General features: G+C 52.0%; 1 protein-coding gene across 1 annotated transcript in view; it reads left to right on the top strand.

The window, feature by feature from the left end:
- The window catches only part of CDH22 (cadherin 22, type 2), a gene marked incomplete at its 5' end in the record, with an annotated part of 51652 nt that overhangs the window by 10120 nt on the left and 18156 nt on the right, over positions 1–23376 (top strand). The window contains 5 exon segments of the mRNA XM_009697562.1: positions 1092–1211; positions 11211–11378; positions 12408–12595; positions 13406–13659; positions 21282–21418. Of these exon segments, the coding sequence (XP_009695864.1) occupies positions 1092–1211; positions 11211–11378; positions 12408–12595; positions 13406–13659; positions 21282–21418 (867 nt within the window).

Raw genomic sequence — 23376 nt, forward strand, 5'->3', positions numbered from 1 at the left:
CATTATAAATTACTGGCTTCTCTGCCAGCCTTGTTAGCTCTTGGCCATGGCAGTATCTTGCAGCAGGGAGCTTCCCAGTTGGTTTGATCTTTCCTATGGGCAGCTCAGGGCTTTTCTCCCCATCCTGCACCTCATCCTACCAGAGGTGCCAGTGCTTGGCCTCTGGGGCAGGGATGCTCTGAGTCTTGTGCTAGAAGTGGAACTGGGTAGCCAATCCTCATAGGTCTTTGGTCACACCATCTCCTTTCTCAGAGGTGTCTGTAGGTAGGATTAGGCTTCCCCTCCTACCTCCTTTCTGTTGTCTGTGTAGATCTCGGCCTCTTTGCTCTTGGCCCCATTCTCATGTCCTGGTTCCTGCTTTTGTCAAATTGAACATGATGTCAAATTAAAGCCATCACAGGGACAGTTGGAGTGAAGCACCCAGTTTAATGAGGCAGCGTTGAAAATCAATAACTTAATTGCAGACATTTGATGGACTTTTATCCAATTTATAGTCCTCCTACCCCTGCTACGTGTAGAGCATGAGGACATAGTACTGTGTCTGGCTCTGGGCAAGTGAAAGCCTTTCCTCTCCTATGGCTGTCGTCCCTTTGCAGATCTGTCTGCTGCAGAGATGTGGTGCTGCAGTGTGGATCAGGCCCTGGCTGGCAGGTCCCTCTACGGGCTGGAGGTGACTGTGTTGCTCGGTGCTGACAGGAAAGGGGCAGCTGTGGTGATAACATCTTGTCCCTAGCTCCTTCCCAGATGGTCTGGCAGAAGTCTGCTGGGAGAGAATCTCCCAGCTGTTCAGACCAGTGACCTGGAGAGCAGGTCCTGCCTAGACAGCAGCCCCAAGGTAGCCCAAGGTCCGGTCCCTCTTGCCATTCTGCAGGACAAAAGGGCCATTTGCAGCAGTGTCTGGAGTCTTGGCTCTCAGGCTTTTGGGGGAAGGCAATGCTGCATTTGCACCCAACTGTCTGTGCTTCCATCAGCATGTGTGTGATCAGTGTTGGTCCCTGCTTTCCCATTCTGCTAGCCCCTGGCCCTGAGGTTTGCGTTGCTCTTCTCACCTCCTCCCTGACTTTTTGTTTTCCTCCTTGTCCCTGCTGCAGGCACCTCTGTGATGCAGGTGATGGCATCTGATGCTGATGACCCCACATACGGGAGCAGTGCCCGAGTAGTCTACAGTGTGCTGGAGGGCGAGCAGCACTTTACTGTGGACAGTAAAACAGGTGAGCAGCACCCAGCTGGGCTGGGGCAGTCCGTGTGGGCCATCAGACCAGACTGTGGCCGCACGTCCTGCATCTGTTCAGTGCACAGCTGTGTGCCAGCAGGCCTGCACATCCATGCTGGCCGTTGGTGCCGGGGTATCCATGCCATGGGCATTACTGGGTGTTGGAGAGGAAGCTTGACAGCGCTGCAGGCTGCTGCCTGGCCCTGTGCAGTGCCTGTAGCAGGCAGCACCGTGGAGCAAGACCTGCGACTTCCAGCCCAGAGTGCCCTGCCTGCACCTGCACAGGCCAGAGCTCCTCCGTGTGCTCTGTGCCCAGAGCAGGAGTGCACCCGCAGGCTCATAAAATCTCATGTGAAAGGTTTAAGTACTACCAGAGGGGCCTCACCAAAGGCTGCATTGTTATCACCAGAGCTTTGATTAAAGGTAACACTTTAAATTAAGGATCGGTTTATAAATGTTCTATTAATATTTAATGAAAGAACAGTAGAAGCTGCTCCATTCCTTAATAACTTATAATAGAACCTGTTGTAAAATGTCTCTGTAATAAATCCCTGGCAGATGATGCTCTGACATACGGGTTAGAGTAGACCATAACCAGGAGATGTTGGGGTATATATTCTCCTTGCCTCCCAGGAGTGTGACTCTCATTACCCTTAATGGGAGCCTTGCAAGCTTTCTAAAGAGGGAAGACACTCAAATGCTAATAAGAGGTATTTAAGGCACAAAGCATGCAGTAAAGTACCCACAGTTTAATGAAAAATTGTCAAAGGACAAGCACGCTAGGTAGCTACAACTCCCGTTGGAAAGCTGGACAGCAAAGTCCCCACTCTATTGCTGAACCACAGTAACACAGGCTGAGATCAACCCCTGGACTGAAGTGACAAGTGTCTGTCAGGCTGACCTGTCTCTGTACCAATAGATATTTTCTAAGGCTGTTTTTATGCAAGTCAGAGTGAAATTTGCTTGGAGAGTCTGGCATAAGGAGAGTGTAAGGAACGTATGTGTGCCTGAGGCTCTGCATCTGCACGAAACCATGCACCTCCTGAAAACCGGTCTGGTGCGCATGGCCAAGCCAGTCGCAGCCCTGTCTGTGCCACCAGCCCTGGCTGCCGTTGGAGGAAAGCTCAAATTCCGTAGCTCCTAAGCACACCTGACAGCAGAGCTGGGGTATGCAGTGGGAAATGCCATTGTCTGGACAGAGGCTGGTGCGGTGGGGAGAGTGCGCAAGCAGCAGCTTGGGGCTGTACCCACTCCTGGTCAGAAGTTGCTGCAGCTGGGCTTTCTTATGGCCCAGATTTGCTTTGGGTTTGGGGGGGCGGGGTGGGGGTGGGCAAGGCAAGATGGGTGAACGAATAATGAGCTAAACACTGAAAATTCAGGTGCATGTGAGATCCTGTTAATCTGAGACAGCTTTGTTGGAAGCCTGGCTGCTAGAATGAAGAGGGAGCACTGGGAACAAAATGCACAAGCCAGGACGTGCAGAGGCTCAGCTTCCTGCAACAACATTAATGCTCTGTATTAAGGCATAAACTAAAATGTGCCCTGTGGGACTGTGGTGAGAATTAATGTCACTCTGGGAGTCCAAGCTGCTTGATTTCTTGACTTTTTGTGTCTTAATTCTCAAGCTGGCTGTTTCATACACTGGGGGGTTGATTTACTGTTCTACTTGCTTGTGATTCATAAAAGCAAAACTGCTGACAGTCTGCAGAAGAGTCCTTGGCCCCTCTCGAGCACGCCTCTCCAGAATATCTGACCGCTAAAGCAGGTGCTGGGGCTGACTGGTGGTGTCTGAGCTGCGAATAGCTTTTCATAGCTGCCTTGCTTCGGCTCCAGGAACGTGGTGTGCAGCTCTGCCTGTCGGCCGCTTAAGTTGCGGCTGCAGGTTGTCCTGCCGCGCCCGTGGGCCTGGCCCGCCTGTGGCCTCACGCCTGGCGTAAGCTGCATGCCCCGCTGTCTGTGCTCGCCCACGTGGACACGCTGCTGGGGACAGCAGGTACAGGACTGGCAGTGTCCAGGGGGGACATTGTTTCATGGTGTCTCTTTGGTACTGGCCAGGAGCCAGCACATCCGCCCAAGCAAATCCCATCCCGCTCCCACTCTGCACTTGAATGGGTTTTTAGTGCTCCATGTGGGAATCCTGATCTGGGTGGCCTGGCTTCTGCCCTGAGCATAAGATTTAATTATCCATAGCAGCAGTGTAACTTTCAGAGCCACCATTGTTATTAATGGCCATAAAAAGAACCATAAAAACCGGGCCTGTTACATTTCTTGTAATATATGATAATGAAGAACAATTTGTTTTCCCTTTTTGGTTTTGACCTCCTCCTCTACCTGTTCTTGAAGGTCTATACATGCACGTGCTCCCTTGCACACCGCCCAAGCCCGTGACTCCTTCCAGCATGGGTTCTCTCTTCCTTCCTTGCCTTTACAACCAGCTCTTTTTGCGCTGTCCTTCATTTCATAGGTATTGCATATGCAAGTGTGGTTTGCACACTTGAGTACAGAATATAGACCGTGTGTAGGTTGCTTAGTTTGTCTCCTGTTCTTCGTTGTTACTAGCTGTAGTATTCAGCTGGGATTTCAGATTCGATGGACCTTTCAAAGGCAGACCCAAACAGTCTGGATGCCGCGCTGTGCCAAGTCCTACCACTCAATAAGCCCTGAATTCCCGTAGTGTCTCAGACATCCTATCGGAGGCAGATGAGCAACTAAATGGCACCACTGGAATAGTGGGAGCTGCATCATAGAGTTTGCTGGTGTCTACAAAGCTGTGGAGAATGATTCCAGTTTCTGCAGTGTTGAATGATGATGAAGAAAAAGCACAGCTGATGCATATGACCTTTTCTTTTTCATATACACCAGCCAACTACCTCTTGTGCTTTGAGAACTAAGTTTCAGACACCGAAACTGTGTGGAGGTTTGTGTCGTGTACCCCAAATCATGTCTCGGAACTTGCCCTGCATGTGTTGAATGTCTAGACTGGCTTTTTTGGTGTATGAGTGGGGAGCTTTGTATGCACAAACTTTGGAGGCATGATTTTCTGTGCCAGATATGAGAATAGGCCCTAGGCTTCTTGCCAGAGTCTGCAGGCATTACTCATATTTAGGCTTTGTGCTGCCTTCCTCATTCATTCTCAGTTTGCAGGTAGGGTGCAGCTGAGCTTTGTCTGCTCTTTGTAAGAGGTGAGCTGCCTTGCCCTGTTTCATGGCTGCCCCGTTCCTGCTGGAGGAGGCTGTGATTTTACAGCAGGCGGCACATGTGTGTGCTTTGCTGCTCCTGTTGGGTAACAGCCCCTTCCGCCATCGGTGGTGGGTGTTGGTTCTGTGTGAGAGCACTCACCCTGACTGCGGAGCCCCGCTCTCACCCTGCAGCAGGGTGACTGCCTGGAGACAGGCTGGTGACTGCGGGGGCCGTGAGCCCCAGCACTGCCCGGCAGGACGTGGGTCGCGGGGTTCGGTGCTAGTTCCTGTTCTAGCTCCAGGAAGCCCATCCTCACCAAGATCCTTCTAACTTACGCTTTTCAGATGCCGAGATAGGCACAGAGAGTATGTGACTCCCAGTGCGTTTATGTGAGAGGAGACATCAGTGTGCATTTAAACTTGCCAGCCAAATTTTCATGTTGCTTTATATCACCCTGCACTCTCTGTACCTCTGCAGATTGTTTACCTTTATAGGGGCAAATCTCTTCTTCAGCGGGCAGCTGTGCCTGCCTGCTCATGTGTGTTCCTGTGTTCTTTGCAATGCCTCTTCTCATCTCTGGCCAGCATGGCTGGAGACTCGCCGCTGCCTGCAATCCCTGCCCACAGCCTCAGGAGGAAACCTGAAAATACTCAACACCCCGAAGGGAGGCACAACCTGGTGCCCTGGGCTCCAGCAGCCTTGTTCATCCCTCTGCAGGGATATTGACTGCTACAGAACAGTCACAGCAGGTAATGTTGTAGGCCTCATGATATTTGGTGCTTTCCTTAAAAGCCCAGCTTGTCAGTTCCAGAGAGTGCATGGGAATCTTGCTTTTTACTGAAAGGGAAAGGTTGTTCTTAAAATTTGTTACTCTGCTGTATGCAGGGAAAAGGCAGAAGGGTTCAGAAGGCTAATTGAAATGCAGTCTGGCATTTATGATTATTTAAAACAACTCCTGAGTTCTAGAGCCTGTTTCCTGATTTGGAGATTTAGCCAGTGAGTGCTTAGAGGTACTTGTGCCAGGGAGAGCAGGACAAGAAATACTATACTGCTGGGATGAAGTTGATGGTTATTCATGTGTGGTCATTAGTTATTTCATCCTTACCTATCAGCCTCACCCTGTCTGGAGACTGACCACAGCCCTAGTCCCAGGATAGTAAGGTAGACTGGGTGAGGAATTGTTGCTGGGAACATGCTACATGCTGAATTGAGCTGATGAACTGTTGGATTTGTGTGATGCGATGGTGGGAGGCAGAACATGTTTCTCTGCTGCTCTTGCCAGTTTGTTAAAAGTGCTCCTTGGTGCCTGGAAACACAGATACTGGTATGTGCGTGTTTGTGCTCATGGGTTTATGCGGGTCTGCCCCATCCCGGAAGCTTACTCACCAGCGCTGTGCACAGGGACATGGTACTCTAAGCATGGGTGATGAGAGTCTGCAGAGAAGCCATGCTTATTTAAGGTGATTGCTCTTATTAGCAAGACTGAATGTTAACAGTCCTTTTCAGAGACTGGTGCAGGAACTTCAGATGGTTTCGGACTAAATCGTATGTTTGGTTGCCTTCAGGAAGTTAGGGTGTATATACTAATGTGCAGTGGGAATTAATAGGAAATGATGAGGGATTTGGCTGCTAGAAGAAGGGACAAAGGAAGGGTAAGTTGTGCTCACCCATCTGATGGAGCTCACTGCAGGTACCTCCTTCCAGGGCACTGCTGGCTCTGCGCTGGCATGGGCAAGGCTGATTCCAGCCAGAAACAAGCCCCTGCTTGGTGCTCCTCTCTGAGCAGTGGCAGTAGCTCTGTCTCTGCAGGTGCTGCCCTAGGAGGTATGGAGCACACTGGTTTGAAAAGGACTTGACCACCTGCTATGAAAGGTACCGCGTTAGAAATCCACAGGCTGCAGTATCCCTCAGCCACAATAGTTGTGTGATTCTGCATCCTTCCAATTAACTTTGCTGGTGAGCTTGGTTATGCTGATGCAACCATAATGTTTCCATTTCTGGATCTCAACTCTGCACCTTATTTGCTGAAGAGCCATGAACCTCCTCAACCTTGTGCCTAGTACCTTGCTTAGACCCACCTGTGGCTTCTGCCTCCCAAATTGTCCTGAGCTGAAGGACAGGAAGGGGGGCTGTGTGTGTAGGGCGGATGAAGTGCTGGTTCTTGGGGCTAAGACCCCCTCTGCAGTGGGCTGACCTCCTCCAGGATGTATGCCTCAAGCAGCACTTGTGTCTTGGCAGATATATGGGTATTTCTATATTCCTGCAGGCAGGTGTGGGCACAGGTGAGGAATCTGCAGTCTTTTTGGCAGGTGCCTTGCCACCCTTGCACTGAGGCAGAGATCTGTTCACTTTCACTGATCAAGCTGCTGGGAGGAGTGAATCTGTTTTACCCAGCTAAATAGGAGGGGATAGAGAAGATAGACTGAGACTTTTCTTAGGCATGCACAGTAAAAAGACACAAATGGCAGGAAGATAAAACTTGTCACCATGAAGGTGGCATTTCCATCCTTGGAGACACTCAAAACCTGACTGGATGTGGCCCTGAGTAATCTCATCTGCCTTTGAAGACCACCTGCTTTGAGCTGTAGTTGGACCAGAGACCTCTTGAGGATACATCCGTGTACGTTACTCTGACTTTATGGCTTTGCACTTTGTGGCAGGGAGCATGTTGCTCCTGACTGCCATCAGCTGGAAGGTGCCTTGTCCAGAGGGTCTCCAAGGATGTGGACATCCAAGCTGGAATTTTCCGAGAGCAGAGCAAAGTCCATAACGATGGGATTCCTGGAAGGCAGTTACCTGCTGAGTGCTTTGTCCTGCTTTGCTTTTATCACCCAAAGAGCGTCTGCTATTTGAGCAGACTTGATGGTATTTATGTGATGCTGTAAGTGTCCCCTTGCCTGGTAATTATACTGATTAATCTGGATCATGCTGGGAAGCCACATGTGCCTTATACCAGAGGGTATGCCACCATGCATCTGTATTATTCAACTATAACAGATGCTGACAAGAACTAGGGAGATGAGTCTGAGCTGGAGGTTGTTCTTGCAGTGTCTGGGAAGGACAAAGTTTGGCAGTTTTTCTGACTGGAAAGAAGGTGAATCTCGGGAGATGATAGCAAGGACTTTTCCACATTCTGTGTACAGCAGCAGGGCTCCCTGCCTCTTCTGTCTCTGCTCCCTGAGAACAGATCTGCCACCACCACTTGCTGCTGCTTTTACAGAGTCCCTGGGGGTCAGGTTTTGGGAGCAGAGGGTGTCCTGGCTCTAGGAGATGTGACCACGCAAGTTTGCTGTTGGTGGGTGTTTATGGGCAGCACTCACAGTGCCATATTCAAGGAATTGGTGTGGAGTGTGTTTGGAGACCCTGATTTGTCAAGGCCACTAGCAAATGGTACGTGGTACCTCAGCCTACAAGACAAGACCAGCCTTATGCTTGGGGTAGTAGCCTGGTGTGGCCAATGCAACTTTAGGGGGAACAGTTTTCTTGGTGATGGTTCTGCTGCGGCTCTTGGAGGCCTGGGGCCTGGGACAGTTCATCTGCATCAGACATCCACTTTTCCAAGATGGACTGGACAAACAGTATCTTGGCAGGAGGTGGTTTCCGCTCACAGTGTGCACCCTGACCAAAGACAAGGATTTTGTCTGCCTCGTGCCACTAGAAGAACTGGAGCCAGCTGGGGCTGTTTGCCCTACTCTGCATGTGTCAAATGGCCTGGACTTGCTCCCTGCTGGGACGGGTGACCTTGGAGGTGTTTTGGGAAGTGCCTGAGCACTTTCCTCCCATCTTGCATGGTCTATTATGAGCTATATCATTACAAGCAGCTCAGTTAAGTCATTACAGCCTTAGTGAATGCATGAGCTTTTTCCCTCTCATCCCAATTCATCACTATTGTGCTGACATGAATAATTTTCATTATAAAATGCTTCAGACCCTGTTAATTAACAGAATTGCTTAAATTTCAATGAGATGGTGCTTGCCCAGAAATAACGGTTTTGTATTCATAGTGGAGTGGCACGAGAGGCCTGTAAGCACGACCAGCTGAGGCCAGTCCTGTGCAGCCCTGGGTACTTGTGCAAGGCTGGTCCTGTCTGCTCACAGATGGGAAGTTGCAGTTCTCACTGGGATGTGTGCATGGAAGTGCATTCATCACTCCCTTGTCTGTGCTCCCTCAGCCCCTTTGGATGAGGTGGGGTGGGACTCCCGGTCAAATCGCTTCCTCTGAACAGACTCAGGATGAAGAAGGGAGCCAGTGCAGACCCTGGGCTCCATCACAGGGTGAACACCTGCTGCCTTCCTGTGGAGGGGTTAGGGTGCTCCCTAGCAGAAATTCTGCAGTGCTCTGTGCTGCATCTCACCTGCATGCTGGCCGGGAGTGCTCGAGAGATGGTGGGTGAGACAGAGCCTCCTCTCGATTCATGGGGCTGAAGGCAGTGGAAATCCAGATAATTACAGAACTGAAATGACAGAGGGACAAGGGAAGCTGGATGAAATTGTACCTATCCATGAGAGCTGGGGAACTGCTAGGATCTGAATTGGTGGCTACATCTTTATAATAAATCCTAACAATGATAATCGCTGGAATAAATGCTAGTTTCAGAAAGCAAGGAGAAATGTCTCCAGAACAGTGTTGCCAGCTCCTGCTGCACCTTGTAATGTCATGCAAAGGATCCGGGGGTAATTTCGTCTTCCCAGCTCAGTGGCGTTCCTGACTGCCTTTGGGCCACAGCACTGGTAGCTCCTTGGTGTGAGCCATCCACCCACCCACAGCCTCTGTCAGGAACTGCACAAGGTCACATCAGGCACGTGAACAGGGAAACTGTGGCAGCCTGCTGGCGCTTTGGAGGGCTGATGCCTGGAAGCCTCGGGGTATGTCCCTGAAGGCACATCTTGTCTCCTTGCGGTCTGCTGGCCCCCAGCTCTTCCCTCCACTGTGCTCAGGTTGTGCTGAAGGCTTCCCAGAAGTGTCTGCCTTGAGCCAGGTGGCTTGGATGGCTGTGATGCTCTGTCATTGCTTGCTTTGTTGCATGTCAGCAAGTCTTGCAAGTTGCTGAGAGCAACTGGATGATTCTCTGCTGTTTACTTGATGAGGGAGGAGGTCCTTGTTCCTGCTGGGTCGGACCCCCTCACTGGAGACCCGCACCACACAGCCAGGCAACCCCCCTCCGGCATCTTCCCTAACACCAGGCAGGATTACTGGTGAAACAAAGCAAAGATGGATTTTGCGGTTCACAGTAGGAGGAGGTAAAGCTAATAGTTAAACAGAAAACCCTGGAAGAGAGAGCAATTACGAAAACATAAAACAATGTCTAAATCTGTGGGAATATTAAGAAACTGAGCTGGAGGGGATTTTAAGCTGATTCTTAGCTGTTCTGGAGTGTTGCTGGTATAACGGGACTGCTGCTAATGACCTTGTATCCATGTATGCACTCATGCATGCCCCTGGTGCCACCTCAGGGCAGAGTCATGTCTGTCTTTCATTCTCAAAAAACTACTTCTCTGCTTTGTTTCCATGTAAATGAAACACTCCTGGGTGACACGGGAAGTTGTAACTTCTGCCGTTCACAGTGTTTTCTGGGTTTTACTACTCTTCTGTTTCTTGCTTTACGTAGGCCTGGTGATTTCCCCCAAGCCCAGATGACTACTGAAGACCTATAAACACTTCTATTTAAGAGACTTCATTTCATAGAAAGTACTAATATACCATATATTTTGTTAAGCTTTACTGTCTCTAGTGTATTCTCAGCCTCTGACACAGAACATCTCTGGTCTCCTTAACTTAGAGGGACAATGAGGGGTTTTGTGCAGACAGTCTTTTGGAAATACACTGTGCCTCAGATTCTCCGAATCAAATAGGGCGACCCTCCAGGCATGCTTGGGCCACGAGGCACCTGTGAAATGGAGCTTGGGCTCAGAGCACCAATCTTCTGTTAGGAATGCTGCGGCAAGCTTGGCTCTTGCTTGAGCAGATAAGGATAAGTGGGCTGTTGCAGATTTGTGCCAAAGGGGTTTCGTGACTCAGCCTGGGCTTTTACACAGCCTGTCTGTGCAAACCTTGAGGCTGGCCCCAGTGCAGCCCCAGCATCTGGGCGAGTCCTCTCGCTCCTGTGCCTCTGGCCCCCACCAATCCTTCACCCGGTTCCTGGCCTCCCTGGAGAGAAGTACAAACCGCTTCTGAGCCGGAGTTTAACCCTGCCAGAGCTACTGGCAGCCCATGGCAGAAGCAGCAGTCAGGAATCTTTCGTGCAATGCACCTGCTGGGATCAGGTTGGGCCTGTGGCCATTGCTGGGCTCCGGGGGGATTTTCAGGATGTTTCTGCCTGGCTGACAACCCCCTGGGCTTGCTCTTCTCTCCAGAGCCCTTTTCTCCTCTTGGTAGGCTTTTGCTTAAGTGATCTGTGTGAAGACTGCAAAAGGGTTTTGCTCCCATTTGCACGGAGGCCCAGCAGATGTTTGTTGCTGCCAGCAACGTGCTCCTATGGCAAAGGCAGCTAACAGCACCTAGGGCTGCCTTAGGAAAGGCGTCGCCAGCAGTCGAGGCGGGGGACCCATCCCTTCCACTCAAGCCCTGGTGAGCTGACATAAGTGCTAATATGAGAGACTCATGGGCATGCTGGAGTGAGTCCAGGGAGGCGCCATGAAGGTTGGTGAAGTATTGGAGCATCTGCCATATGTGGAGAGGTGGGGAGGTCTAGCTGATCCTGTTTAGAGCTGAGGCTTGGATGAGGTAATCTCCAGCGGCCCCTTCCAGCCTCACCCCGTCTGTGACCGCAGATGCTCTGCGACCCCCTTGCGCTCACACTGTCCTGCTGGTTTCCAGGTGTGATCCGGACAGCCGTGGCCGACCTGGACCGTGAGACGCAGGACCGGTATGAGGTGGTGATCCGTGCAACGGACATGGCAGGACAGCTGGGTGGCCTGTCTGGATCCACCACGGTCACCATCGTGGTCACCGATGTCAATGACAACCCACCACGCTTCCCTCAGAGTAAGTCTTGACAGCAGTCAGGAGTGAGCACTGGCCCTTGTCCTGGTCCTTTGTGAGTGGTGGGACAGAAGCTCAGCTCCCAGCACAGCCTGGCACATGTCTGCAGGGTGAGCCAGCCCGGCTGCTTTATGCTGCTTGCAAGGTGGCAGCACCAAGGTACTGTAGCATGCACAGCTCCTTGTCTGGGTCTGAATGCGTCCCTGCCTGGCAGTGTGGTGGTGGGGCAGCTGCCTTGGCTGAGCGTGTCCAGGGCACTGGACAAGACCCCTTCTCCCAGTGATAGTCCTGGGAATGAGCACGGTTCTGTGGTGGAGAGGGCAGAGCTGGCCCTTCCTTTCCTGACCGCGCTCTGAGCAGTGCTGGGGGAGAAGGCGGCCTGGTCTGTCACACTGCTGTCTCCTAGGAGCTCGGGCAGGGACTCGGATGCTGGCCTGGCCCCTCCTGGCTGCTGCGTCAGAGTTTGGCATGCACTGCCCGGCTCACAGACAGTAGTTACAGGACAGCTCTGTTCTCCAAGTCACTGATAGTGGCCTGTGGCTAATGCTTGTGTGTAACGTGGGACCCTCTCCAAACAAGAAGGGTGGGTGATCCTACTGCGAAGAGTGGGCCGTGCAGTCTCCGCATGCACATCAGCTGCGGAGTCCAACATCACGTGGCTGGCAGATCAGAAAAGGTGCTGCAGCTGGAGGAGGCTCAGCTCTTTAGCTGCATCTCCTAGAAATTAGAAATGGCAAGGTTTGCAAAGAATCGGAGAACACTGATTGCAGGGCAGTGTCCGTACAGAGAAATAGGCCCTCACTTCACCCAGCAGCTTGAAACAGCAGCGCTCCCCAATTATCTTCCCTCAGCCCTTATTACTGGCTGGAATATGTGTTTCTCCTGGTAGGGCATTCGGGACTATAGACACTGGTGGAGTTTGGACAGCCCTCGTAGTCCGAGGGAGCCCCCAGGAAGGTATGCAAGGGACCATATCAGGCTGGAGGGCGTTCAAAGGCAGAAGCAGTGATCCTAGTACTTTTTCTCCTCCAGAGATGTACCAGTTCAGCATTGTTGAAACTGCCCCTGTGGGCACTGCCATCGGGAGGGTGAAGGCAGAGGATTCTGATGTCGGGGAGAACACGGACATGATGTATCAGGTGAAGGATGAGGAAGGGGTGGAGATGTTCAAAGTCACCACGGACAGCAATACCCAAGAGGCTGTCATCACGGTACAGAAGGTGAGAGATGAGGAAGGCTGGTTGGGTAGGAAGGGCACGGGTCTCTGTGGCGGCCCTTTCCTTTGGGGACTCCTGCTGCCGCATTTGAGTTGAAATAAATACTCCTCTGAGCGCTGCTCTAGGTTTTGTGCCTGCAGGTGCAGGGAGAGATCTGCCTCTGTTCTGCCTGGGCAGCGAAACACGGACCTGGTCTGGGAGGAAGGGCTGGAGGGAGCAGCAGCTGGGGCCTGCGCAGCGCGGCTCCCCGGGTGCCGGTGGAGAAGCGAGCTGTGCACCGGGCTGCAGAGACCGGTGCTTACGGCTGCTGTTGATAGCACCTGTTAGGGCAGAAATATGCCCGCCTAATTCCTGTACCTGACCAACAGCACTTTGACTGTATCTGCTTTTCGTGGCAAAAACAATCAAGCAAACGCTTGGTGCAGGCAAGAAAGAATGATTGTTCACCGAGGCCGCTGTGTTCAGCTTGCCTCCCCTGTAGAAATAATAGCAGGGTGATTAATGATCAAACCCCGCTCACTTGCCGCACACGGTGTCTGTCTTCGCAGTGAATCCTGCCTGCCCGCGCCCTGCGCAGCCTGGGGGCCCTGTTGGGCGCCCTGGGGGGAGCGGGCTGGAGGCTTCCTCTTCCTCCTGCCCCCCTCGGTGCGTGTGCTGCTGGCAGGAGGGCAGAGCACGAGTTCCCAGCCTCCCGTGGAGGCGCTGCCTGGGGAGCAGATGGCTTTAGCGCTGCCCACCACGTCTCCAGCGAAGGAAGGGGCAGCAGGGGGACTCCTTGGGCTGGGTATGGCTAATCCTCTCCTGTTGTTCCAGCCTCTTGACTACGAGTCAAAAAAAGTGCATACTGTCGTGGTGGAGGCCCTCAACAAGTTTGTGGACCCACGGTTTGTGGACCTGGGCACCTTCCGGGACCAGACCATCGTGCGGGTTTCGGTGCTGGATGTTGATGAGCCCCCCGAGTTCCGGCCCCATTCCAACCTGATGGAGGTCCAGGAGGACGCACACATTGGATCTGTCGTGGGGGTGGTCACCGCCCTTGACCCGGACACAGCGAACCATCCTGTCCGGTAAAGTAGCTGCCTAAACCTTACATCACCTTCCTTCCAGCGGTGGGCATGGGATCACCTGCAAGGGGGACACGTGGCCTGGGGGGGATTGTGGACATGGCTGGGGCAGAGGGGAGGTGATAGCAGAGGAGGAGGGACAGTGCAGGTGAAGGTGACAAGCATGCGTGGCCAAGTGTGTCAGTGTATCCTATGGGACAGGCAGCTGGCAGGTGAGCGGCAGCCTGTGCACAAGCAACAGGCAAGCAAGAGCAGCCATCTCACAGGTGACAGATAACGTCACTGGCAAGTGATGGGTTTGTGAGTGGCAAGGGAGTGTCGAGGAAGGTGGCTGGGTGATGCTTGCATGTCCTTGCTGTGGACAGTGAGGCATCTGCAGTGGTGCCTGACACAGGCCAGATGAGTGACCAGAAATGACAGGAGGGCAGTGATGAAGGATGACAATGAGGTGAGTCTTGGGAGGTGCAGAGCCACAGCTTGGCTGTGTGTGCATGCATATGTGCACAGGGATCAAAGATCAGAGGAGTTTATATTTGGGCAGGGGACATAATCCAAGCAGCAGCTTATCTGCACAGGACACTTCCCATTTCCATTTAATTTGTGGCTAAAGAGATTGTTACCTTGTTAAATTGTTATTGCCTAAGGCACAAAGCAGCCTTCTGGCTCCGCCAACTGGCCTGAGTTGCAAGCAGTTGGGTTGGAAAGCTGATGTTCAGAAAACATAGAATCATAGAACTGTTTAGGTTGGGAAAGACCTTTAAGATCATCGAGTCCAACCATAAACCCAGCACGGCCAAGCCCACCACTACACCATGTCCCTAAATACCACATCTACACGTCTTTTAAACACCTCCAGGGATGGCGACAACCACTTCCCTGGGCAGCCTGTTCCAATGCTTGACAACCCTTTTGGTTGAAGAAATTCTCCCTAATATCCAATCTAAACCTCTCCTGGTGCAACCTGAGGCCATTTCCTCTCATCTATCGCTTGTTACGTGGGAGAAGAGACCGACCCCCACCTGGCTACACCCTCCTTTCAGGTCATCGTAGAGAGTGATCAGGTCTCCCCTCAGCCTCCTCTTCACCAGGCTAAACAACCCCAGCTCCCTCAGCCGCTCCCCATCAGACTTGTGTTCTTGTGCCAGGTGACAGCAGGGCTGCAGGCACCTTGTGCACAGCCGCTCGCTTCAAATGAGCAGCAGTGGCTTTGCATGTGAGAGCTCTCTAGGGAGCTCGTCCCAGGCAGCGATAAACTGGGACGCAGCAGGGAAGGGGATGTGGGATGGAGGAGGACATGGCCAGGGAGGTCTTGTTTACAGTACTGATACCACTTGATGGTGTCCCCACATGTCTGCTTGGGGTGCTAAGCGGCACTGTGCAGATGTGGGGAATGCACTGGTTCAAGGTGGGGTGAGGAGTATCTCCTGATCTTCATAGAAATGAAGATTGAGATGTTTAGAAAGCTCAGAAAAGAATTTATGCATGGAAAGCTGCCATCTACAGATGCCTGGCAGCTAGCAGAGAGTATTGTGTCACAAAGTTGGATGCTGAAAGTTGTCTTTGGGGTGAACGTGAATGAAATCAGCCTTAGCATGCCAGGAACTATGTATATGAGCCTTGCACCACTTGCACTGGTGGATGCTGTCCGTTGGACATGTTCGCAGAGTACTTCTGCTCACCTTGTTATGCGGCTACCCTCCCCATTCAGGCTACACGTCTGGTTTCTTTCTTTGTGGCCTGCCCTGAGCATGTGGCTGTTAGCTTGCACTCTCCAGATGTGTGCAGTCTTTCTACACATCTGTGTGTGTGTACATGTGCTTCCTCACTTGATTGTTTCTAGCAGTGCTACAGAACAGAGATTTTTATTTTCTGATCTGTAATTGTAGGAAAGGGGCCTTGGGGACAGAACTATTCTTATTCTCGTTTTTTCTTGTTCTTTGTGCTGCTTCCCTGTGGAGCTTGTTGCATTGTTTGCAGACCGAACAAAAGAAAGGAGTGGAGGGAGGCTTTCTACTGCTGTGCAGAAGGTGATGGGGGCATGGAGCAGAGAGAAGCACATTCAGGTACTCCACAGGAGCAAGAGGGTTAGAGCCCAAACTTTACTATGCGAGCGGCTCTCTTACAGTGAGCTTAGTGTCAGACAAGGCAATGCCTTGTGCTCAGGCACGAGGGCCCAGCCAACAGGACCCCCAGGCATCTGCTTGGGAATTGCAATATGTTTTCCCTTGTCAGGCTTGATGCATTCAAATATGCGTCCTCCCTCCAGCTATCCCCAGGCAGGTAGCTCATCCTGTGTCCCCCATGCTCCCCTGTGGCATTTGGTCTCTATCTGTCCATCTTTTTACTCCCCTCTGTTTTTGCAGTGCCTGCTGTCATGAGCAGTGGCAGCTCCGTACCCCTGTGATGCTCCCTTGGTACTTGCCTGAGGAGTGTGGGTGGGTGAGCCTCCCTGCCATTTTAACATGTACCAGGTTTATATTGGTCACACTGACGTGGCACCAATGCAGGAGGAAGGTGCCGTCGGATCGCACCTGCTTTCCTGTCCTCTGGGTAGCCAGGTAATTTAATAAAATACTTTATGAACAGCTGCCTACGTGGCAGCTTCAGAGTGGTGCACAAACATTAATGCAAGCATCCTGCAGCACCCTGCCAGGACGTGACACTAACCTGTCAGCAGGAGACCGCAGTAAGTCACCTCGCATTTCAAGTGTGCTACTCCAAAGTACAGTCGCAAGAAGCCAGCACTTGTACTTCACCTCTGATAGCAACTGGTCCTGACAGCATCACCAGTATTTGATCCTCAGCTCCTTGAAGTTGGTATGGACCCTTTCAAGTCACTGCAGTTCAGTGGATCCCTTGAACTTCCTGATCCTCGTCTGTTAGAAGTGGGAGCAAAGGCATGGCTGTGTTTCTGCAGTGCCTGCTGTCTCCTGGACCCCGATCTGTGTGTTGGCTCTGCCCTGTAAATAGGGGAGAGCCACAGCCTTCTGTCATGATGAGATGCACTCTCCCCTTGAGGCAGGAAAGAACAAGGATTGCCAGAGACAGCAGAGCAAAAATCAGCTCTGTCAGCGTTTCCATGTCCTGCTGACACCAGGCTGCCAATAACGAGGTTTGGGAAGTATTTTTAGCCAAATGGGAAAGGAGGTGCCCTTGGCTCTCTGTTTTCATCCCCAGGCCAGCACAGACAGGGCTGTGTGGCTTCTGCTGCACCATCCAGCCTGAAGCAGCTGCTGGAGGTACATTTCAGCCTGGCACTCCCCTGCCCTCCTGGTAATCCGCTTGTCCCACAAGGATGCAGCCACTCGGTGTGAGAACAAATCCCTTCCAGATGAGCTGGGCTGGGACACAAAGTGACCTGTTAGGAAGACATGAGGGTTGAAGGGACGTCCGACTCCCCTGTTCTTGGGAGGCATCCCTGAGGCACTGCCCCTCTACCAGCTGCGTGTGGATGTAGAGGCCCTGGCAGCCGCTTGCTCGGATGGGAGGAAAGCTGAGGCTTAGGGTGCCCAAAGAGCACCCCGTCTGTCTGGGTGAGCAGTCCCGGTTTATGGCTGCTCAGAGAAGGACATCCTCCCTCCGGTGCTGATGCTGTGAAGCAGGGAGTCATGCTGAAGTTCAGCATGGCAGAGGGGCTGCGCACATCCTCGGGGAAGAACATGAAAACTCACCATGTTACAGGTGGGAAATGCCTTTCTAAAGGACTGGTGCTTTTTATTTTATTCCATCCTTGTTTGTTGCCTAACAAAATCTGGAACCACTCTTTTTCAGAAAGAATTTAGTTTCCAGTTGGCTTTTTGGCTTTAGCTGTACATTTCCTGGGCGTAGTGCAATTTTTCTCAGCTGAGCCATTGTATGAGGCAATAGTGATAGACTGTCTGTGTATGTGAGGTTGTTTGTATGGGAGCCTTTTGTTTTTCTCTCTGCAGTGGGAGCTCTGATTGTGTGCATTCCAGGCTTTATCAGCACTGGGAAGATGTTGCTTGGGATTTAAGGTTCTCAGAGATATTCTTGTTTGGCATTCACCAAGCCAGAGACACGTGTTGGACATGGGCATTTTATAGACTCTAGCCGCACAGCAAGAACTACAACCTGCTTCAACACAAAAGGGAGAGGAGGAAAAAACAAACACAACAAAAAGGTTTTCACATAATGTTTGAAAAGCTCCCTATTAACAAAACACATGGCATAAAATGTGCTCCTTGTTGCATTCAGGGGGACAAGTGAAACAAGCTGCTTGAGAAATGCGTTCACAAGAAAGATGAGCACCAAGAAAGCTGTCTAAATTAAACAGTCACTTGTAACATCCAAACCAACAGGCAGTGCCAGCAGGAAGGGAGGAAAATGGATTACAAGGTCTGCATCCCAATCAGAGCTGGGGACTGCAGCTCCAGGTATGGAGCACCAGCCAGCTTTAGGAGGAATTGAGCATATGTCCTATCTCTGAGTATTTAGAGAACCCAGGGATTAATTGCTACCACTTCCCAGGTCAGAAGCACCATTTGACTTCAGCGGAATGGATGAAGCTGGACTACTAGAGGTGGAAAGGCTTGTGATGGTCAGCACAGACTTTGATTGGTAAAGATGGTATTGCACAAAATGATGTTAAATTGAGCATGGCAGATAGCTTCTCGTTCTAGCTGCTCTAGCACAGGATTAGCCATAAGCTCTCGGAAAAAGAGCTCTGTGGTTTTGTAGAGCAGTGTGGAGTGGGTTGATCTGCGGCTTTGAGCGGGTTATGGCTGTGGCTTGTGGCGGACAGATGGACATCCTGTGCCCCCCGAGTCCCTGCTCCGATGCCAGCCTAGTGCTCCAGAGCCTCCATAGCACTTTGCGCAGATGGAGAGCTACAGACCTACCTGGACTGGCCACCTCCAAAAATCACAGTGCATAGAAGCAGGCTGAGCCCTGCTTTCGTGGCAAATGCAGGTAATGCTCAAGCTCCATCTCCTTCCCCTGGCACAGTGTTGAGAAAGTGGCAGCTCTGTGTAGCGATGGTGACAAAGGGATTGGATTTCTGGTTTGGCTTGTGCCCTGCCATAGGATATGGGCAGTCAGTCCTCAGCAGACAATTTGGAAATGACAGAAAACAACCTTAGCAGCAAAACAATTAGAAGCATAAGAAAAGGTTACCAGTGGCATGACACAGAGCACTCCCCTACCAGCCTTCGGCCCTCTCCTCTGGCCACGCAGGCAGCTGGTGTCCGATGTTTCCAGGCTCAGTAATGTCTTCCATCTCTAACTGGGTTTTTCTTTGTAGCTATTTTTTTAGATGCCTCTGTTTATGCAGCAATGACATGAGTGTGAACAAAGCAGCCATGTGCTTACCTGAGAAGCAGGGAAGGGGCATGGAGAGTGAATTACCATCTTGAACTCTAACAGTATTAAAAAGTGGAATGGAAGACAGGATGTGTTTGAGGAAGTCAAAGTGGTCAGACCTCTCCTTTCCCTTTGCAGTGAGCGAGCACAGAGTGGATGAGAGGGTGCAGTAGGTGCCAAGACAGTGTCACTGTCCCTTCTGGAGCTGCCTACGTGGCTGTAGAGGCTCTGTTTCCAGCTGGGAATTGGGGCAGTAAATGCAGGACGGCTAGGGAGTCCCTGGCAGTTGGTTCAGAGATGCCTGGGCTTGTACCTGGCTTTGTGTGGCAGATCCCCATTGCCTCCAGATGCAAGGATAAGGGAAGAAGCCAGCCACATAGGTACAGAACATGCTAGACTGTGCATGTGCACAGATGAATTTAGATACTGATTTTTTTTAACATTTTTTCTTAACTACATGCAAGCAGTGTTGTGTTTTCTCTCTCGTCCCCCCGTATGTCTGAAAGGGAGAGAGCTAGGGAATGTAATCTGGTACTGTGTAACACTTTAAACAGGGTAGAAATGCCTTGGTGTGTGCCTCCATCAGAGACAGAGCTGCCTGGCTGTGTGGATAGGTGCCCCTCAGGAGACACTCTCATATGCAGCTGGTTCCCCCCCCGCCAGGCACAGGACAGAAAGGCATGGAGGCCATCAATGCCTCTGTGTAGAGTGGTTGTCCTTGCATGCAGAAGGTGAGCTGGTGTTCCTCAGCTGTGAGCCATGTGGATGATGGACCCACAGACCACGGCTGGACTGTGCCAGGCGAGACCCAAGCACTTGGGAAAGCTGCCCTGCAACATGCGGAGCGCTGGCACTGTCCTGAACGTGCTGCTAGCCTACAGCCTGTCCTTCTCTGCTCCTCTTGTCTGACGTGGCCTCTCAGTACTGTCCTGTCTTGTCAGCTTTCCAGCTTGCTTTGTCCCTACATTTTATCTTCCTTCTGTTGTTGGACTTGTGACTGAAGGCTTTAATTTATTCACAGCCCTCTTTTTGGTAATTTATCCTTTGTACTCCTTGCTGTCTTGTATTATTTAATTCTGTAAAGCAGTCTGGGATGTAGTGTGTATGAAAGATGCTGTACCCAATAATATTATGCTGTATTGTTTGTGATTTGTAGGCCTTCTGGATTTCTAATTCTGATTGCAGTGGTGGTGTTTTATTTGTGTTACGGCTGTGCTCGAGGGCCTTCACTGGATTGGGCTTCTCTTCCAGTCCCTTCCCCAAGGAGTGCACATCTAATTGTGCCCTGATTTAATGTTAGCTTGCTTTATTCCATGTGTAATGGTCGGAAATGCAGGACATGCCACTGGGACTCATTGCCTCATGGCTAAGGGGCAGGTCTGACTCTTCTCGTGAGGTGTAGTGCTGTCCTTCGGGAAGGAGTGGGAGTTGTGCTCTCTGGAGGCGGCACAGGGAGCGGGTGGGCTGTTGGTGGGGTGCCCAGGGAGGGGGCTGTTTGGGGCAGCGCTGGACCAGCTGAAGGAGAAGAACGAGAGCCGCGTGTGAAAGGTCTCTTCTGAGCAGCTGGAGCCAGTCAGAGCTGTAGGAGGTCTTCAGCCTGCTCGTGTGAAACTGGGAAGCCCCAACTAGGGCAAATCTAGGGGCTGCTGGGGATGATGTGCTGTGTTGATTGTAGGGATGCTGCCTGTTGTCCACCTCTCTGCTGCCAGAGTTCTTGCTCCAGTTGCACAGCTTCAGTCTGGGTTCAGAGGAGGCATTGCCATTTGTAACTGCTGTAGCTGCAGCTCAGGTTGTCCGCGGGTCTGGCTCGCAGGCTGCCCGTGTGCTGCTATGCTGTCCCCCAGGTCTCTCACTTGGGTGGGTGCTGTGGCAGGATCAGGAGGGAGGGTGGGAAGTGAGGTAGACTCCTCGAGCAGGGGTGCCCTCCTTCGGTTTGGGTTGATGTTTTTCCTGAACCTATAGCTGAGAAGCTTCCCAGAGTAAGAAGTGGAGTTACAGCGCATGATTTCTGTATTGCTCTGTCTATCCTGAGCATAAGGTTCCCATCAGAGCAGGTTTTTCCCCTTGTCCACAGTCTGTGCTTAGTTCCACTTTATGCACTGAAAGCCACAATTTAATTTTACTCGAGGGCTCTGGGCTTGGAGCCTGGTAGAAACATGGCCTTTGTGTACCATGCTGCAGCAGAGGAAAAGTGAGAGTGGTGATGTAGAGCCTGTTGCGTTAGATCCCCATACTCCTGAGGCTGATGGCAAGGTTGGGCTTGGCACATCCAGCTGTTCACAGTTTCCCCTTTTGCCTGGTCTCAGGTACGCCATCGACCGCAGCACAGATGCAGAGAGGATCTTTGACATCGATGCCAACACAGGTGCCATTGTGACAGGAAAGGTCCTGGACCGGGAGACAGCAGGGTGGCACAACATCACTGTCCTGGCGATGGAAGCAGGTGAGATGGAGGAGTACTGTGTGGAGCAGACAGTCTGTGCTGGACCAGGGTGGGGCAGAGGGGGAAATACGGATGTGTTCACTGCAGAGGTGACCAAGATGTAAGTGTTAACTAACACTGAAGTAAAAAAAAAAAAAAAAAAGCAGCAGCACTAAGTCTGACATCTCCCTAGACAACCTAAAAATACTCTTCCTGACTCAAGCATTAATAAGGGAGCATGGTCGAATAGTATATTTGATGAACAGTAATCAAATTTGTGTTATCTATGCACCAGCCCTGCCAGTCATCACTGTGCAGCTCGCTCCCTGCATTCGCACCTGCTGAGCGGCTCTGGGGACTCCCAGGGGATCTGTGTTCGCATCACCTGTATTCCCCTGGCTCAGCCATGTTCTGTGGGTAGATGCCCCATCAACTGGAGCACTATGGCACGGACAGCTGCCAGCACTTACTTCTGCTGGGGGCTCATGGTGGTTGGGATTTGCAGGCTGTACCTGCACACTGGGTTTGTGGCTCTGGATGCCCCCCATGCCCTTCCTCCTTGGTCTTGTCTGCCCTTGGTGTGGCTCTAGGTTTGGCAAGGCACAGCAAGGAGTGAATGGGAGGTCCCGGCACTGCAGCAGTGGGAAGGGGCTGTGGGGGCAGAGTGTCCCTGAGCCTGTGTGCTGGGGACGGGGAGCAGTGGCGCTGCCAGGGTTGGTACCACCAGGCTCCCTTGGCTCTGGCTGCTGTGCATGGCCTCACTCTGCAGCCCACCAGGAAGAGTCTCAGGCAGAGGATGAGGTGAAGCTCTTTTGTCCTCTTCTGAAATTAGCTCCTTTCTGACCCTCCCATGAGAGGCCTGGTGATGGTCTTTTCCTTCCCTTATGGCTGTGCTATCCTTTAGCCTGTATTTACAGTGACTGCAAAATCTGCTCACACCCGGCTGGGAGAGCCAGGAGGGAACAGCTTCGTGGCTCTGCAAGTTTTCTTAGTTTATCTTCCCTCTGCGTGATGAGAGTGGCGGAGCCTGGCACAGATGCTTCCAGCAGAAGTTCTGTTTGTCTTGTCTTCTCTTCTCCAGTTAAGAAATAAAAGAACAAACCTGGGTCCTGCTGCTGAAAGGAGGTCTGAATAAACTCCTCTTGAGGAAAGAAAACAAAATAATAGCAACAAAGGGCAGGCTTTGCTTCCCTGCAGGTGTTCTGCCGGGGGTAGGAAGCTGCCCTGGGCACCCTGCTGCCCTCCATCATGTTTGCACGTTACCTCAGCTCACGGGCTCTGCAGGTCCTGTGCGTGACCGTGGATCTGGCCCTGCGGGCCCCAGTGAGTTTTCTGTTTTTCCTTTTTCCAAGCCTGAAGATGGAGAAGGGGCTTCTATCCCAGGCACAGTGCTGGGAAGCAGAAAGGCATTGCCGTATTCTTCAGAGTTTTCCACATTTTGGATGCGCAAGTTGCCAGGGCAGCCTGGGACCTGCTGTGCTCTGCCACTCCATGGTAGCTGGTACCGGGGAGCTGCTTTGGCTGCAAAGCACATTCTGACATCTGCAGACGTATGCCAAGACCTGTCTGTCCATGGGCAGGAGCCGTCCCCAGGCTTTGCTCCAAGAGACCCCTCGGGAGTTCTGGTTCTCGTTTCTTTGCTCATTCTTGAGCAGGAAGATGCCATTCATATTCAGGGAGCCTGGTTGGGGCCTGACTCGGTGCCCAGAGGTAGGTTCCTGCTGCGGGGCCACCCCACCGCAGCAGCAGCCATCTGCTCTGACCAGGCAAGGGCACAGGCCACGCTGCCCCAGGAGAGGAGGGGGCAGCAGCCCTCGCCAGACCCCCACAGCCCTGGGGGCATGTCTCTGGCTCCGCTGCATGTCCCAAGCCCCTCTCTGTGCTGATGCTTTGTGCCTGCTGGCCGGGGTGACCTCTGTGCTGTCTGGCTGCGGTGCTGTCGTGAGCCCTGCCGAGCATCAGGCAGCGATCGGCAGGGG

The sequence above is a fragment of the Cariama cristata genome, unplaced genomic scaffold (assembly GCF_000690535.1).
Source record: "Cariama cristata isolate BGI_N322 unplaced genomic scaffold, ASM69053v1 scaffold28663, whole genome shotgun sequence".
Lineage (NCBI taxonomy): Eukaryota > Metazoa > Chordata > Aves > Cariamiformes > Cariamidae > Cariama > Cariama cristata.